A 19170-nucleotide genomic window follows, 5' to 3' on the forward strand; every position below is an offset into this window, starting at 1 on the left:
ACTACATACATAAATTCATATATACACATATTTTTAAATCGGAGGCAACTCTTTCAAGAAAAAAAAAAAATGGAGAAAAAAACCTGCCAGGAGCAAGTGCCCACACAGCCATGATCTTAATTGATCCGTGGCAAGAGGGAAAATATTTATTTAGGTTAAGGAGACTGCCAGAAGGCACAAGTTTTAAAAGTAAAATCCCAAAGCACCCAGGGCAAAACCATGAAAATTACCATCACGACTGAGTTCTTATCTATACCAATATCTGCCAGCAACAGCCCATCCCCAGCCAGCCACCAGCGCCCATCCAGCAGCCACAGAGTCATCTGTACTCTAGTGACACTCTTCCCAAAGTTATATTTATGACACTCTTACCTTTTCTGTTATTAAAAAACAGAGTTTAGTTTTCAGGGAGTCCTGTTATCGCAGTTGTTAACACTTGCTTCAAGCCAAAATTCTGACCTAGCAGATTCCACTTTGGAAAAAAAAAAACAAAAACGTATTTTGTGCATGACTTTAGCAAAAAAAACGCATGCGGTTATCAAGATGCAGTGCAATAGGTCAAGTTTGGGATGCTTTTTGTGCCCCAAGTAATAAAAAAAAAAAAAGTATCTGCCCAGGTCCCCCCCAGTATTAAACTTTTAATGAGAATCCAGCTCTTTTAGTATTAATGATGAAATCAGAGTTAATCCCTCTGAAACTTTGCATTTGGCCAGGACCTTTCTGCATCCCACTGGGGTTTGTCCCCTGCTCTCCCAGCACCCACGAGCTCATCTTGAAGGTGCTTCTTGGTGGCCCTCGGGGAGGGGAGCTCCCCGCAGGGATGCTCAGGAAGGGGTGAGCCAAGCACCCCCAGAGTGCTTTTATATATCAGATCTGGTCATTGGTAAGTAAATGTTTTTCCATCGATAACAACAGATAGCTAAATCAAAGCTTCAGCGTGCCCTCGGAGCTCTTAAACAGCATCATGGATTTCCTACCGAATCAGTAGATGAATCAAATACCTGGTGCGAGGCTGCAGATAATCCCGACGATTTATTTTGGGGGAGCCGGGGCGAAGGAAGGCGGGGGGCAGGCTCCAGCCCTGCCGAGGATTTGCGTATTAGTAAAAACAAACAATCCTGTAAATAACGAGACCCTCGTCCTGTCTCCACCACGCTACTCTTATTGAGTGAGTCAGATGTTCTGCTGATTAAAAATTGATCCATTTCAAAATCTAATCAACAGAATAGGATTCTTTCATATGTTATCAAGGCAGCTGCTGACAACAAAAACCAAACCTGTTATTAACCCATGAACCCCGATGACCTGAACCTGGCTGGGCTCTGCAACTGTAAATTATTCAGTAGTCCAAGAGCAATACCCGTAAGCCTGATGAATTTACGCCCCGACCGGAGGCGGTGGGGGTTAAAGCCAATATCACAGACCCAGGGGTCCCTAGGGACGCGGTTCACGACACGCTGCCACTCTGTGTCATGCCTGGGAATACATTACCAGCATCTGCTCAGCTTCGCCTTGCAAATGTCTGGTCCTTTTTTTTTTTTTTATTTTTTAAATGACTTTCTGGATTCAGCACGGCACCGTAGGGAGCAGCCCCACGCCGGCAGTGCAGCGGAGCCCAGGCAGCCCTGCAGGCACGGCCGGTCTCTGCTCAAGCCTTAGGTTGTCACCGTTGAGCAAAATTCATAGAGCAAACAGTTTGCACCCCTGCTTTAGCCATAGCCCAGCACTGCCAGATCAGCCATGGAGCGACAGGGAAACTGGGGGAGTAACTGGGATTTTTTAAAAATTTTAATCATTATTTTTAAGCCCCGCTTGCATTCCTCACCCACGCTGCTCAACATGATGATGGAGACATGGCAATGGGTTGATGCCGCCTCTGCATATTACCCTGTAGGTTGCCTCTTGGATATTGCTTTATGGACTGGTGACATTTCTCCACAGTCACACTGTGCCAAGGGGACACCCGGCTGGCACAGACCAGCCTCGGCTCTGCCAGGGTCCCAGCGCTGAGCCTGGGCACCTGCATACCGCTGACTCGCACCTCCCCAAAAAAACCCTGTTCACCAAAAAGCACCCAGGACACAGACAAGCCCCAGCCTCGCCGCAGGCTCCGACCCAGCACCGCTGCCAGCACCTGGAGCAAGCCGGGATCGCCACCGACTGAGCCACAGCAGCATCGCTCAGCTCCCCAAACCTCAAATCAACAGCTTTCTGCAAGTTTCGGGCAGGGGGGAAGTAGCAGTTTTAAGTGCAGGTTTTGATGCTTTTCGGGGCAAAGACTCCCTGCCCAACACTGTTGAATATTTTATTTTCTGCCCCAGCTGCAGACAGCACCTCCCCGCTGGTTGATCCACTCGGTATAAGAAGCTTGAACCAGAATGCGGAAAAAAAATTGGCGCCACATAAACCAAGCTCAAAGATAACGACAGCTCTTCTCTTAAATCGTAATATATTTATAAGTTTAATGACTCTCTGACCTCTCCTTAAAGCCCAAATAACCCCTGGGGAGCCCCCTCAGACCGGCCACTATCGATCCTGGCTGGGCTCCATCTCCCAGCGAGCGGCACCCCTGGGGATGCTCCACGCAGCGGGTGGGAGGCGAAACTCCTCCTGCCTCCCCCTGAAAAACCTGCTGGGTGCCAGCACCACACCAGAGCTTTTCAGTTATTTAATAGCGAGCCCACCACCATCCTTCACCCCACAACCTCCGGGGGACCCAAGGGATCCCAAATGGCAAGGTACAGCTAGAAACACTAGATATTGACTATTTTTTTCCTATATTAAGTCCAATGGTGCTTTAAAAACAACGCATAGAGCCATTGGCAGCGGCAGTGCCCACAGGGATGCTCCCCAGCCGCCCTGGAAGCGAAGCCCGGGCTGCTCTCCAGCGGGGATTTTGGAGAGATCTGCTCTCCCCGGCACGCTGGAGGGGCTGGAGTCACAGCCCGTCCCCGCAGCCCCGATGTCAGTGCGCAGACGTCACCTCCATCGATTTTGGATCCAAAACTCAGTTGAAGGCGTCGGGGCTGCGGGTGTGAGGGCAGGGCACAGCCCCCTCTTCCACAGGGGTGGGAGAAACAAAAAAGCAGCAGGAACTGGGCAGTGGGTACCATCACCACCAGCAAAAGACCACAAGCAGAGCATTTTTGTGTTGTTCTCCCCTTTTTTAAAGCCTCGCCAGTTAAAGGCTTCTGGCTGGACATCCCCAGGCTCCACAGTCAGAGCAGGCTGATTGCCCCCATAACTCCCAGACTGGGGCTCTACAAATGCCCCCGCTATAGGGTACCTGGATTAAACCCCAGCAGGCTGCACCCCGCATCCCTCCTCGTGCGCGGTCCTGCCCACCCGGCTCCAGGGCTGCACGGATGCCCCTGGCGAGACCTCCCCATGCGCTTTAGCATCCTTATGGGGATATTACCCAGTGGGATACCAGAGTGATTCAGACATGGAGAACGCAGCAGGGTTTTGCCTCTTGGTAAATCACATAATCTGTATAATTTCATTATATTACAAGGTCGATATTGGGGTCTTGAAAGAGAAACTGAGTGCAGGATCTGGCCTGGGAGCAGCGCCATCCCGGCCCAGCCAGCGATCCATTCCCACGATCTGCACGGATGCATGTAAACAACCACTGGTTTGTCTCGCCATCATCATCATCACCACCGCTCCAGAGGCCGCAGCGGCTCCCTCGGCGCTGCCAGGGCAGGCAGGCTCACCCAGCACCGGCCATCTACCCCTCCGCTCCCTCCTCGCTATCTAATAATCACACTTGTGCGAAGCTGTTGCCGTACATAAGGAAAAGAGAAAACATCCTTGGAGAGCCTAACAATCAGACAATTTTTAAGATCATGGAGCATTAAACCATTCCCAATAGGGTTTACTAATCAAACAGCCAAATCCTTCATAACCAACCAATCCCTACAGAGCAATTAAATCCTTCCCCTTTAAAACACTTGGCACGCCGTCTGGGGAGAAAAAGAAAAATTTGCAAAATTCATTTGATAAATTAACCAGGGAAAAGAAAGAAGTGAATCAAGCTTTGTTCTTTTCATTTTTTTTAATTATGGAATTCACAATGCCTGAATAATGTTTAATAAGAACTATGAAAATTCCTAACAGTATTACAACACAACACAAAAGAATTAACCTGGTTACCGTGAAAAATTGCATATTTAATTAAGAACAGAGAGTTCAAAACTATCCAGAGATTTCAAAAGTACTGTTGCCTAAGGGGCTAAATTACACGCTCGCAGTGCTGCTAACAGGGCTGGAGCGCGCAATCATTACCCAAGTGTCCCCATTAAGTGACAATGGGCAGATGACATCAAATTCATTTCAAAAGCAACAGGAATTGAAGCATTCGCTTGGGTAGTGGAAGGGAAAGCGACTATCCTGCTGGTATAAACCAGACCCCTTGTTGATAAAGGCAATAATTAAAGAATAATGTTAATTAGCTGCTTTTATTTGAAAGAAAAGTGCAGTGGCAGGAGACGTTACCTCTGCGGCGTGTGCCGAGCGGAGAATGAAACGGGCAAAGCTGCTGGCCCTGGGTGGCTGTCGTTGTCCTGGATGCTAGGACGCATGCCGGAGCCGTGCTCCGGGCTGGATCCCGCTGGCCTCAGGCACCCACTGGCCCCAGCCAGCCCTCGGCTCTGCCAGGGCAGGGGTTGGGGGGAGTTAGGAGGTGGCTGGGATCAGCAGAGCACAGCCCATCACCGGTGCCAGAGGAAGGGAACCGGAGCGGCACAGCCAGGGCATCCCGCTCAGGCTCCGGTGCAACGAATGTGGCATCAGTAAACGCTCATGGGGGACAGACCCCACGGAGGAGCCTCCACCGGCAATTTGGGTGCTGAATTTGGGGCCTAAAGGTGCTGCTGAGGGGACCTCATGGGACCCAGCGCGATGCTCTGCCCCGCCAGGGAGGGTGGTGAGCCATCATCCTGGGGGGTACGGGCAGGTGCAGCATGGGGGTCCCCACGAGCCTTCCTCCTGAAGGGCACTGTCCTCCCCATCACCCCGTCCCAGCTGCCACACGCTGCTGCATCACATGTGGGCATCATGGGGGGCGTTTAGCAAGGCTGCTCCCCCAAACTGTGTCCCCGCAGGGAGAGAGCCCTCTGCTCCCCGGCTGCACCGCTGGACCCCATCACTGCCCCCTCCACCGAGAAACCTGGGGGACGAGGCGGGTAATAATTACCCAGCTCCCGGGGATGAAGCAATGTTTGCAAACCACTCCGAGAGCCGCAGACGACGGCAGCTCTCCCCGTCGGCGTGATTAATAAAGAATAAATGTCCTCTGCAGCCAGGCTAAGCAATAACACACCAGCTCCGGCGCCAATGAGCGGCTGTGCTTACACCGCACATTACAAGACCCGCTGCCAGCACCAGGTAATACTTTATTATGTTATCCCGACGGAAGAAAACAAAGGATGCCTGAGGTCCTGACTTTGGTGTAAAACTGCAGGAGCGTTACCAAAGGCAACGGTAGCGTGCTCAGAGCGGCTGACGCACGGCACAGCTCCCACCAGAGGAATATTTACACGGGGTTCAAATTGGTTATTTACTTTTTTAGAAATCCGTGTTGCAGAAGAACTAGCTAGCACGCACATGCCAAGCAATTAATATTAAAACGGCCATGCGTTAGCGGCAAGTCGCTTAAACTGCAGCTAAATCAATACTCTGGGGTCCTGTTGCAGCTTTGGGGAAATCATTAAGTGCTACACCAAAGTAGTCAAAAAAATAATTACACAGCAAGGCCGTATGAAAAAAAAAAAAAAGCACTGAAACCATTTTGGAAGGAGTCGTCAGCATGTTCAGCTGTGTGAAATCACAAAGCTCAACTTAAAACAAAAACTACCAATGGTGGTGACACTGCAAAGCAGGTCTTCAGCAGACACGGCCAAAATAAATCATATTAAATACACAGATGAAGTTGAAGCAGCCCGTCATCGCACACTGCCCTTCCGACAGGGCTCCTGCCTGCGAGCCCGGGGTGAGCAGTTATTGCCCCCTTGTCTGGACCCCCCCCACCCCACCCCCCCCCCGAACCTGAGCTGGGATACGGCAGCACTGGCCTGGGAAGGGGGGGATGCTGCTGCGCCCCTGCTCATTAACAAGCACTGCGGTAAATAACGAGCACTTCAGCTTTCCAGGCTATCTAAGCCTTTTGGTTAGATTTTACTGATGACCCCCCGTGGCTGGCATCTTGCTGGCTTCGAGAGCTCGTTCTTCATTGCGCTGATACATCCTGGACCTCTTTGCAATGATGCCCACCGAGATCCTGTGCATGGGCAACCGAAACAGCACACGCAACCCATGAGGGCCCTTCTCTGCAGAAGACGATGGACAAGCGCACAGCCATGTACCCAGGGCATGGGCACAACCACCACCATGCTGCCAGGCCCCTTTTTGGGGCGATTTGCCCTGAGATGCTGGTTTGCAAGAATACTCCATCCCAGGAGCAGGGAAACTGAGGCACAAAGCCTTTGCCCAAGGAAGCAAGCAGGTGCTGGGACAGAGCCCGACCCAGCGCTGGAGCTGCTACACTCCATCCTGAATCGCAGAGATTTCTCAGCCTGCGATGGGGAAGGGGGCACAATCCCATTATTTTACGGCGGGCTGGGAACAGGAATCCTGAGTTTAACCCTCCAGCAGAAAATCACAACACCCCACGCTCAGCCCTGTCCTCCCACATGCTGAGCCCCGAGATGCCGGGGCAAGGCACCCACAGACCCTGCTCCCCCCACTGAGCCCCCCCACCCCATCGCCAAAGCCAACCCAGGAGAGGGGAATCTCAGCTAGGCAGCGATCCTGAGTGAGCCAGACCCAGCACGGGGCCAAATCCTCCTTCCCAGGTTTTGCTGCCTCAGCAAGACACACCAAAAGCTGCAGGAAAGCGTGCACCACAAAAAAAAAAAAAAAGGTAATTAAAGAAAACTCAGTCATAGATACTAATGCAACACGCACGAGAAAGTGTTACAAAAAGGGAAAACTTTTTAATAAAGTCTGCAAGTATATATTCCTCCTTTATCAACCTCAAGATTTATTGACCCGAGAAGCCATATTGACTGAATAAATCTTGATAATGACCCCAGCAGAAGTCAATACCTGCTTATTATCTCCCAAGTTGGGGAATTACATCTTTCGGTAATAGGAGCAGGATGGTACAAAATGTTCTGAGAAACTTCACGCAGCCTTTTTGGGGGGAATGGATGCCTCTAATGTGCCTTTTCCAATCCGAGAGGGAATCTGCTACACCATTAATACAGCGAGCGAGCTGCGGTGTGGTGTCTATCTCGAGGTCTGGCGAGGGGGGAGCACACACCGTCGCTTTTGAACCCTAAATTAATTTCATTTCAAGACAAGCTGTTGTAGGAGCAGGATGCTGCAGCTCGCCATCGCCCTCCCTCCCTGCAAACAATGGCCCCGCATTTTCAATTTGCCATGTTGTGTCGGCAGCTCTGGGGATAATTCCCTGAAATTCAAGATGTGGGAATTCCCGCAGCCGGAGATGTACAGCACCATGATTGCGCCAGTACCCAAGGGAGGAGGGGAGCAGCATCGCTGCCGCCCCACAGGAGACGCAGCCGTCCCTGGGAACCCAAATACACCGTTTTTCTCCAACCAGCAAAAAAAGGAGGGGAAAACTGGGCAGCAGACAGGCACTCCAGCCCCCAAATCCATAGGCAAGCAAAGTCTTCTGCATTTAAAGATGGTGTTTCTTTTGCCAACAGTTAACTTTCCGTTCAGCGGAGAAAACAGTAGCTATGGGACCGGCGCGCACAACAATTATGCCTGCATTTTTATTTGGAGTCTCTGCAGACAGCAAGAAAAATTAACTGAAGGGAGCAGCTCCTGTGCCAACATATGGAGGGAGATGAATAGCGAGTTCTGCATGCTCCGCTGAGGTTATCTAGTTAAGCAAGTACCTCCTAAAGGACTCGCAGGCTGGGAGTGTACTGTTTGCTTAATCTGGTCATAAATAATAATTCGGATCACCGAACATTTTAACATTCAGCTCCACCTGCAGCACAAAAGCCCTGCTGAGCCCTGCCAAACTCGCTGCCTGCGAGGCAGCGGGAGATGACGACGCAGCCCAGGGACCCCAGCGAAATGGCTCCCCTCTCACCATCAAGCCACGCAGGGCATTGATGCAAGAGGCTCCTCCGCCGCCTGGGCTGGCCTGAGTTGGGGGCAGCAGGCAGCTGCCTCCACCCCATCAACCCCCCTCCATGCTCTCCCCCATTTCAGTGGGCACAGCAATCCCAAGCGCTCCGCTTGCTGGCCCCATGCCCATCTCCAAGCCGGATAACCCACCAGGAGGCGATACCCTTCCCTCCACTCCCACAAAATCAAATCGTATTTCCATCCCTGTCCCCTATTCGCCTCTTGGTCACAACCCCTTTTTTCCCCCCCTCCCCTCCAAGGCCACAGAGACAATCCACTAAACTGGATCAGGAGGCCAGCGTGTACATCTCTAATGGGCTGCAGCACGCACACAATTAATTAATGGATTTATTAATTAGGGAAGAAGTCACTCTTCGGGCTGGAATTGGGGTCACCAGTTTCTAAAGTGAGAGCTGCAGAGCTAAAGATAAACTCTCATTTTCTGCAGCTCCCTTCTTGTCTGGCAGCGTCTCAATTATTCAGCCACAGGAAAAAAAAAAAAAACCACATTTCACTTCAGGAACTTCACAGTCCGTCTTTCTGCCGATGCACAACACAGACCCAACAGCAGGTGGGACCAGGAACATGGCCTGTCTCTTTCTCCCCTTCCCGTATAAATTGGAAATATTAGAGATATGAAGTATTTGCTTCTAATGAAGGATTTGGGGGGAGCAGTGGGATGCGGGATGGATGCTGCACCCCAGCCTGTCCCAAGGAGGGAGCTGCGGTGGAGGTGTGGATGAAGGGGACACCACAAAGTGGTCAATGATGGCGACATCCAGAGACACACAAGTCCTCCAGTCACCAAGGTTTTAATAGGCCATGCTGAAGCATCAGCTATGCTTTGATGGCCAGTTCAGCTGAACCTCCTTGGTGGCACGTGGAAAGGACAAGCATTTCTAGCTGCCATAGCCCTAGGTCTCTAAGAAAACAGGGCTCCCAGGTAAAGGAAAGACATGTCACTAGTGTCCCTGCCAAGAGACAGGCTACAGAGCACAGCCGCAATAGCAGACAGCGGAGAATGCACATGAAGAGCACCATCACAAACACCCTGGACAGTGGGAACCTCTCAAGAGGAGCACGCAACTATCAGACAACAGATAACCCAATCACCACACAGACATCTGCAGAGAACCAGGCTTCGTTACTGCCACTGCTCCTAAATTCATATTAATTGCTTAAACGGGACGATTCTGCAGCCCACGCTCCCCCACGCCCCAATGCACGGGGAGCAGCTGGAGCCACTGGAAAGCACAAACCACATTCACAACCCCACAACGCTCCTCAGCCAGCTCCGGGCATGGGCTGCACTTGCATAAACCCTGAGATTTCAGCTTGGAAAGAACAAAATCCCCCTGAGATAGGGGCACCCAGAGCCCCCTCGGGCTCCCCCCTCTTCCCCTTGGGCACGACGACCACGGGCACCATCCCACCCTCCACCTCTGCAAAGCAGGGGTGGGAACGGATAGTGTTGGGCTCTGGAGATGCTGGAGGAAACTGGAAGGTCCCACCAGTCTCTCCATAAGAGCCCTAGAAAACACACGGGATGCAGGGAATTGGCAGAGGTGAAGTTCCCCCCCGTTCGCAGCCCCAAAAGCGCCTCGGCCTCCCCCCGAGGTTTTCCTGCCCACGGGCTGCTCCACAAGAGTGCAGTTAAGTTTATTAGTCCAAGCTCCAGGAATCAAGCTTCAGCCAAGAGGACTGATAGCTTATTTACTGCTGTCGTCTATATAAAGAAGAATTTTGACACATTGTTAAATGATAGCACATTTAGATAAGTCAAGCTGTCATATCATTTAATGGATGTCTAAACTCCCTCTGTAGCTGATATGTAAAATTTATGCACTTCAGAATATCATAAGGTTATAATATTTTAATCACATCCACAGTTGTTTTTTTTTTTCTCCCCTAAACTTTGAACAGCAAAAACATTCCATCAACCAGACCGCGCTCCGAGGCTCCCGGCACACCGCCATCCGGCGGAGCCGCCACCAAAGTTTCTGCCCAACTCCGCTCCGGCACGCGGAGAGCATTTGCATTACGGGAAATAAGATGAAGAGCATTTTATTTGATGAACCAAACACTGGAGCTGTATAGCCAGAGCTCATCTGCATAATGAGATGTGAAGACATTTATAAAAAATGGCTATAATCGGTCTCTCTCCCCTCACTCACGGTTGTATTTATTATCCCAAATCAGCAGCTCGCAACTCTCCCCATTTTTTGCCGTTTTAACACAGAACGGGTTAGATTAAATCGGCATCTGGCACGCGGAGCGTGTAATCCATACAATGCTAACCGGAACATAATAAACCGAGAGCAAATTAAAACACAAAAAACCCATAAAGGTATGAATCCCGCTATGACTATTATACACAAGAAAGCTGTAAAAAAATACTGCATTAGTAATGTACACAATAAAACAATCTCATAACCCAGTGAAATATGTCTGGTATTATCTTTGATAGAATTTTATCTCTTCTCATTTCCGAGACTATTTGCTGTAAAAAGGCTCAATGCCGTTTTGATCAAAGTGCTGCCGAGTAGCACATTATCTACATGTTTTACATATGCCCACCATTCATCAGGGTTGCTCAAACTCTGCCATTCCCGGCCAGCCCCAGGCCAGCAGAGCTGCTCAGACACATGGATTAAAAAGGAAGGGAAAAAAAAAAGGGAAAAGCTCTTGCAAGAATAATAAATGGATTGTTTCCCTTCCTTTTTTTTTTTTGTTTGTTTTCCTTTTTCTTTTTTTTTTTTTAATAGAGGGCATTAGGCCAAGCTGGCACAAGGTCACCTTTCCCACCGCGATCCCGGCGAGGCGGCAGGACTGCTGCCTGGACAGAAGTCAATCCCCACCGCTCCCTCTCCAGCTCCGCACCCGGCCACGGCCACCCGGTCAAGCAGAACGGCGGGGAAGCGGAGCTGCCCACCTCCCGGCCCACCTCTCCCTCCGGCAAAGTCCTCCCCCAACAAACCCACAGGAAAAAGTAGCTGCCAATATTTATCTTTAAATAAAGGTCTGTGCGCACCCAGGAAAAGTCATTAGCGTGATGTACCGGGGAACGCTTTTGTAGCCGAAGCGCTCAGACCCGTAATCCCTTTCCGACCACAATGCCATAAATGAGCAGTCATGGCAAGCCGACCGGCCGCGGTACCTGCATTACTTTTAGGGTTGCGTATCACAGATGTAGCACGTAATCTGCTTAAAAGCCAAAATGCATTAAATGCTGGAACTGTTGATACAGTACCGAAGCCCCGTAAATCGCATTTCAATTTGTTTACTCCCCTATGAAGCATGCTGCATTTTAAACTCCGTAATATCCTACAGGGATAAACCCCTTTAATAGCCATGTAAATGAGCGTTTCGGCTTTTGTAGTAGATCCAGGTTGGGTTTCATCCCATTATGTTGGGAGAGCTATTGTTTTAATTATCCGCCTCCCCGCTACCTAGGTGCCTATTTAAGGTCACAGACCGGCAGCACCCCCTGCCAAACCTTCCCTCGCACCCGGTAACAAAGGACTTACCGTGAATTTCACAGAGCGAGGGCACGACGGCGGGATACGGCATCCGTGACCTGCCCAGAGCCACAAAGGATCTCTCTCCCGCCGCATCCATCGCAAGTCCCGAGCGCCGGCACCCGGCCCTTCCCCGGGCCGGCCCGCAGGACCCCCGGCCGCCTGCCGCCGGTCGCCTTTCCCCGCCGTTCAGGGCTGACCGAGCCCCCGCACCGGCGCCGCAAACCCCCGGCCCTGAATAACAATGGGAGCGCGGCGGGGCTCCGGGCAGCCCCGCTCCGCCATCCCCCGGGCTACCGCGCATCCATCACCTCCAGAAAGAGCCGCCGCTCTCCCAGCGCCCGGCTCCGGGGACGGGCAGGGGATGCAGGGACAGAGCCGCTACCGGGGGAGGGGGGGCACGGACACCGGGGACACTTTGCAGCCCGCGGGCACCTGCGGCTCCGCTCCGCGGGCGGCGACCGCAAGAAACTTGGCGGAGCGGCGCGGGGGGCCGCGCTCCCCGCAACTTCATCCCGCGCAACTTCCCTCCCTCCCTCCCTCCTCTCCCTCCCCTCCCGCCGGGGCGGAGCGGCGGCCGCCCCCCGGCCCCGCTGTCACCTCGGGGGCGGCGGGGCGGGGGCCGGGGCGGCGCGGCTCCATTGCCGCTAGCGCTGCTCCATGCTCCCGGGCGGCGCCGAACAAAGAGCGGCGGCGGCGGGGATCAATTTCTGATACCTATCGATGGGGAAGGGCGGGCGGAGGGAGGGCGGGAGGGAGCGGGGGGGGAGGGGGAGGGATGGGGGCGGCCGCCCGGACCCCCCCCCCCCCCCGCCCCGTCCTCCCGCCGCCAGCCCCGCGGCCGCCGCCGCCGCCACCAACCTGGAGCCGGCGGACATCAAACCGCGTCCGGTATCGAAACATCGATCCCACGTCGGCGGCCATCTTGGGGGAGACCGGCGGCGCGGAGGGGCGCGGAGCGGCGCGGAGGGGAGCGGAGGCGACCGCCCGCCTCCAGCGCCGGGGGCGGCCCCGCCGCCGCCTCGCCCCGCCCGCGCCCCGCGGGGAGGGAAGGGGGCGCCCCCCCCCCCCCGGGGGTCCACCCGCGGGCACCGGCCCCACGCGGGTCGTGGGACCCCCCCGCGCCGCCCGCGGAGCAGCCCCTCGCAGGCCGCCGCCGGGGAGGGGGCGCAGAGCCGGGGTGCGATCGCTTTTTTCACACAAATCGGGGTTTTGAGGACATTCAGCCGCCCGGGAAGGTGGAAAATCGCCGTCCGGAAGCCGCCCGTTAAACTTTTTCAGTTTGTGGTTTTTGGTTTTTTTTTCCCCTAACCCGACACCTTTGACCCTGGTGGGAATTGCCACAGCAAACGTGCTCACAGCACACCACGGCCCGAAAAATCCCAAAATTCAGGCTCGTTTTGGACTATATTTTTCAATGACTTAATGCGGTTGGTCTCTGAAGAATTCAAACAACTTAAACGGAAGAACGGGGCACAGCCAGTAGCACTTGGGCAGCAGCAAAACCCATCCAGAAATACCCCCTTTGCTTTCCTACCAAAATAATTAAAGAGCTTTATGATTTCTGCCCCAAGCCGCCCCATATCCCGTCGCACCAACCCCACCAACATCCAAAGGGCTTCGAGCATTAATTCCCTTTCCCCAGGGGAAAGGGGTAACCTCCCAGCAGAGCCACGCCGCGTTTGCAGTGGGGGGACCCCAGCGCTGCTGGCCGTGACTCGCTTTTGGGCGCCGAAAGGCTGAGCCGCCCCTTGGGGTGCATTTTGCAGGTGGGTATTTGCCGCCCAAGCGAGTGCAGCGTTTTAATATTCCTGCTAAGGAACAGGTAACGGCCCAAGCGGTCCTGCAGACGCGTGCACGCCTCTGCGCGTGGAACCGCCGGGGGCTCCTGCCCGGCTGTGACACAAACCCACGTCCCAGCTCCCCTCCCCGAGACCCAGCGTGGGGCAAGCTGGGGCCACCGCCGCCCCACGGAGTGGGGGCCGGTACTGAAGCGCTGCCCCGGGCTCATAAGCCACGGGTGCTGCTTTGCCTCTGAAACTGCAAAGAGGACAAAGGCAGCAGGCAGCAGCCCCCTCATCCACCGGCGCATTGGTCCCCCCTCCCCATCTTACCTGTCACCATTTGCCGCTGCGGAGACCCCCGTGCTCGGAGGGGCTGGAGGGAGATGGTCAGCCGTCCCAGCAGCCTCCACCACCCACATGCATGGACACCAGCGAACCCAGGACCAGTGCTCCTGCAGCTGTCACTCGTAGTCCTTCACCATCCCAGCCCCAAAGCTCTCGGCTCCTCTCGCTGCAGCAGATCTTGCAGCACTGGAGCCTCCTGCGGCCCCTCGGCCACCCCGGGGCTTGGCCCCACCTGGCAGCCCGGGCACTGTCCTGCTGCCGTTACCTGCACTTTGCAGGGCTCTTGAGATTCCACTGAAAAGCAACGATTTGAATTCAGAAGACACTGAAGAAAAGGAATATCCTTCAAACTGCACCCTGCTCTGCAGGCGCTTCTGACTGTCACAGGGACAGGTCTGCTCCTTCCCTTCTTGCTGTCTGAAGTTCACCTCAGCCAGGAAAACTGTCCAAAAGGATAAGGCAGGCACCCAAAGTGACCTCGGCACCGCGCTGTAGCATAAACAGCTAGGAAATGATCTTGTCCTTCTCATCTCTTCCACTCAGAGAAACTCAGAGCTGCTCACAATCCCACAATTGCAAAATGCCTCAGGCAGAAGAGCAAGCGAAGAGAAAATCAAAGTTCAAAGAAAGGATTCGCAGGAGCCAAGGCGGTTGGTGTTAGGGAGAGCCTGGATGCTGCTGCAAGCCCTGCTCCAGCCTCTCCCCAGTCCTGTCCCCCACCTCCAGAGCTGGCTGGAGAAGGGGGCTCCCACGGCAGATCCTTCTCCTGGTGCTGCAACAAAAGCACCTGCCTGGAACCAGTGAACCCCAGATGCAATTGCGAATGCCAGCCTGAAATCTCAACCCCATTGGCATCAACAGCAAACTCCACGGATGCTCTGAGACCCCAGCCATCGATGCCTCTGCATGGCCCCTGCTTAGGTGCACCCAACTTTGCTCTGGGAACCCAAGCGCTATAAATAGATTCTCTCTTAACCCCACAACCACAAAAATCCCAGAGCCCAAACCACTGAGATTTGTAGTGAGATTGGGTCTGCTGGTGGTGCCAGGCAGGTGCTTCTCCTTTGGCTTAATGATGCTGTAATTAGCCGGGGGTGAGAGCACAGGCTGTGCGAGGGGCGATTCCCCCCGCGGGAATTCATTGCCATCCCTCTCTCAGGGCTGTGCACAGGGCGAGGTTTGTTTACAGGATGCGTCCATAAACCCCGGTGGGATGGTTGGTCTTTGCTGGGGTGGGAGTTGGTTTCTGCTGTTTGATACCAAGGTGTTCTCCCCGTGCCAGTGGTGGGGATGGCTCAGTCTGTTCATGACCGAGATGCTCCAGGCATCTGCTGTTGGGCACCATCAGAGACCGGTCCCAGCAAGGGGACCTTCTCCCTGTGCCCACAAGCTGATCTCACGCCCATAAATCACTGCCCCACTCTGCTGCCGAGGGAACACAAGAGCCTGCTCATAAATCAGAAATAAAACTAACTTGGCATCTTTGGTGAGCAAATTAAATTGTGGGCTTTGGAGGAATGTTTCTGTTTGGCCAAATCATTAATAAATCAATGGGAGCCGTAAGGAAGAGGAGAGGGGCTGCGCCCGGTGCCGCACAGCGGGACGGAGAGCTGCGGGGCGGCACGCTCCATCCCTGCTCTCCCTGTGTCCCCTCGGGCGCTGCCCCGCTGGCCCCGGGGCACCCTGGGGAGAGCAAGGGGAACCCGGCTGCCACCTCCCCACCGCCCAGGGCTCACCCGCCCCAGGGAGCGCTGCAAGGCGCAGGTTAATAAATCAGTTTGTCTCCAGAACAGTTTGCTTTGTGTGCCTGACAATAGCCCGTTGTAAATGGCAGCCCCTTGCCTCCTCTTCTGAAAGGCTTTTAATTAAAATATGGAAGGGGCTTTTCTGTATACTTAAATAAAAAAAAAAAATAGTTAGATTTCAGCACACTCCCATTTCAGGCGTTAATTTATTCTCGCCTTCCTGCCGTTTGTGATCCACATGATAAGGCCTTTGTGCGGGGATCCGGCCTCATTGGTGACGTTGGCAGTGCCAGCGGCGATGGTGAGCTCGCTCGGCCGCCTTAGCCCGAGGACGGGCAGGGGGATGCCAGGAGCCACACCGAGGGACAGCAGTGCCATCAGGGTGAGCAGAGACAAGCCAGCCCCTGGGGCTGGCCAGGAGCTCAGGCCCAGCTTCAGCCCTGGACACAGAGCAGAAAGACCCTCGTGGAGACCCAGACGGCTGCTCCTGGAGCTCCGTCCCCATCCCATGCAGGGGAGGGCAGCACAGCCCCTGTCAGCTGTCACCAAGCAGAGCTGGGTCCTGGGGTCCGGGAAGCCCTGGCAGGGGTCCCGCTGCCTCTCCCATGTCCCCCATTGCAGGGTCTCTGCCCCCTCCAGCGGGAGAGGCCAGGGCCATCCCAGCGATGCCTGGCTCTGCCTGGCCTCTGCCAGCCCAGGGAAGCAGGAGCCACCCCCGCAGCGGGGTACGGGGCCCTTCCAGTCTCTTTCCCATATTCTCACAAATGATTTAAAATGTTTGATAGCGGGGAAGCCCATTACCGCAGGTGATGTAGCTTCATGGCCACCTTCCCTCTCCCTGCAGCCTGCCCTCTCCCTCCTGCCCCTCTCCCTCCTGCCCGTCTCCCTGCCCCTTTCCCTCCTGCCCCTCTCCCTGCCCCTTTCTCTCCTGCCCCTCTCCCTGCTCCTTTCTCTCCTGCCCCTCTCCCTGCTCCTCTCCCTCCTGCGCCTCTCCCTGCCCCTCTCCCCCCGCCCCGCCGGGGACCGGGCAGCGCCCGCACTGCGCCCGCTACAATGGCGCCACCTGGCGGCCGCCGCGGTAGCTGCAGCGCGTCCCGCCGGGGCGGGCCGGGGGCGCACGGGGGGCAGCGGGGGACATCGGGGAGCTGGCGGGGGGGGGCAGGGCTGGCCACGGCCGGGGGACACCCCGAGGGGGACACTAAGGGACACGGGGAGGACATGGAGGGCCCAGGAGTGCAGGGTGAGACACGGGGCGGGGGGGGGCACGGCACCCCGCCATCGCCTCTCGGTGCCCATGGCGGCTCCCGCAGAGCGTGCACTGAGCTGTGCCCGGACTCAGCCCTCGCTGCCCCCTGGGTGCCCCAGGACGCACGGGGCGGGTGCTCGGATCCCTCCACCGGCTGCATTTCTGCCAAGGCTACTTATTTCCAGGCACATTCCCTCTACAATTAGCACATGCTTTTTAATTAATTTTCCTCTTTTATTGCTTCACCGAAATTATCTCAACTATGGCGCCATTCGGCGTGCGCACAGCAGATAATGCTGCTATTTATGGCTTTCCCCCGCCAATGCCGTGGCTTGGACAGCCACCTCCTCCTGGGGCCGCATCCTGCGCGCAGCACAGGGCACATCCCCGGGACAGGTCAGCGGCTCAGGGGAGGGGGTATGGTCCGTCCTCATCCCCATCGCCTGCCCTGTCCTCAGGCCAGCCAGCCCCCGGCTCTGTTTTGTGGGCAGCAGCTCTTCCCCAGACCCCTGAGCTGGGCAAATCTTCCTGAACGTTACTGCGGTGATATATCCTTCCGAGTGAAAATGGAGCTGAATCAGGCAAAGCTGCTAAATTAAGTCTGTCTGGAATAAGCTGTCAAACATTAAAACCTTCCGAACACCAAGGGGAGGCAGATAAAACCCTTTAAAAGCTCCTGAAGACGCTGCCAGCAGAAAGGGGACGCGAGGCGGAGCATGCCGAGCAAGGGCGAGCCCAAGGAAAGGGAAGGATGCCCCCAGACCCCCACGCAGTGGGAACCGAGGTGCAGGGATGTGGCCGAGGGCGCAAAGGCCGTCTGCGGCAGCGGAGATAAGCTTCAGCCACCAGCCAGCACTGGGACACGTCAGCCACCCCCACGGCCCCCCGTGGTGTGAGCACTGGGGATGGGGTGGCCACCACTGCCAGCTTCAAACTGCAGCTCTGAGCTGCATAGCAATCCATCTTTCTACCTTTAATAAGCTTTCTCCCTTTAAAAATAATCATTACCAATAAACAAATATACCAGCCAGTGTATATAAGCATCAAATTAAGTAGCTACATGCATTTGTTATACTTGATATAGCCTTGTTAACTGGAAATTCCTAGGTTTGGAATATGTATTGATTTCAGCAAACATATATTATTTTACTGTAAGTACCAACAGCCATTGTAGTTAATATACAACAGTTTAATTTAAAATGCATTAGTTTAATAAAAATGCATAAAATAGAAGAGAATTGCATTAGCTTCAATAAAAAATTCAATTTCATAAATATTATCCAGTGTTAAAATGCATTGATTTCCCAGGAAAATGTATTGGTCAAAGGTAATTTACATTGGTTTGAATGGGAATGTACGGGCATGTATACATATGTATTAGTTTAGTCAAATGTATCTGATCGCAGAACAAAATATCGGTTGGAGCAAAAGATATTCATAAGGAAACCACAACGGCATGGAGCGAGCGGCTGTAAGGACTGGCTCTGGAGCATCCCGGCACGCCGACACGGCCGCGCTCGGCCAGCCCCGGGGACCAGACACCCCCAAATCGGCTCTGCCGATGTCCAGACTCGTGGCTACCCGTGGGCACGGTGCCGCTGGGCTCCCTGGGACGAAGGGAGCCCGTTATCGGCCACGGGCAGGACTTGGCTCGGGCGCAGGCACGTGTCTTGCTCAGGCAGAGCACGCGCCTTGAAAAGAGCGGGGGTTAATCAAATCCTTTTGACTCCATTTTTATCAAGCTCAAGAGGGGCTGTCTTATTAATTAGAAAGGCTTTTTCATGTAAAACACAGGCTCTTTTGCAGATAAGAAGGGACGATGCTTGATTTTGCCATGGCACAGATACGTGTGTTATTCCCTGACATCCATTCACTGGCTGCAGCCACTTTCCAACAGCTCTTTTGTTCACTACAGAGCTCTATAGGCATATATGTACATACATATATATTTAAAGCATTCATTTTTTTCCTGGATGCCAGTAAGTTCCCCAATATCCACAGCAGGAGAAGGAAAAGATGGGCTTGGAGCTGCCTCCACCCCAGGCTGGACCAGGGTCCTCACTGGGGGTGGGGGGCAGGATCCGGCCCGTGCAGCGCAGAGGGTTACGTCTGTCAGCAAGAAGTGAGCAGCGGAGCAGATGCACCGTCTTACAAATTACAGCAGAAACACAGGAAGCCATCTGCACCCCATCCCTGGCCAGGACTTCTGTGCCGGGCTCGGCGCAGCCAGCCCCTCGAAGCCCCCACCTCTCAGCTCACCCCCATCCGCAACATGGGCAACACCGGGGAGAGACTGAGGCCTGATCTCTTCCAGGCTGGGCAGGCAGAAATAGTGCTTTCCCCCCCAAAAAAAAAATTCTGGGAAA

The 19170-nt window shown here is 54.3% G+C and overlaps 1 protein-coding gene across 7 annotated transcripts in view; it reads right to left on the reverse strand.

The window, feature by feature from the left end:
* The window catches only part of CUX2 (cut like homeobox 2), a 71071-nt gene extending 56787 nt beyond the window's left edge, over positions 1 to 14284 (reverse strand). The window contains exon 1 of one of the 7 annotated variants that reach the window (XM_087754754.1): positions 13799 to 14284. Coding sequence is in view for 2 of the 7 variants with exons in the window: in XM_087754757.1 (XP_087610883.1) it covers positions 11694 to 11780 (87 nt within the window). In the remaining 5 variants the exon portion in view is untranslated. Of the gene's footprint in view, positions 1 to 372; positions 388 to 11693; positions 12188 to 12545; positions 12658 to 13798 lie in introns of those variants that run through there. The other 6 variants (XM_087754758.1, XM_087754760.1, XM_087754753.1 and 3 more) reach the window with 6 other exon arrangements.
* Between the last annotated feature and the right edge of the window lie 4886 nt (positions 14285 to 19170).

This window comes from Nipponia nippon, unplaced genomic scaffold, assembly GCF_047370975.1.
Source record: "Nipponia nippon isolate SJK-2023a ecotype South Korea unplaced genomic scaffold, ASM4737097v1 scaffold_18, whole genome shotgun sequence".
Taxonomy (NCBI): Eukaryota; Metazoa; Chordata; class Aves; order Pelecaniformes; family Threskiornithidae; genus Nipponia; species Nipponia nippon.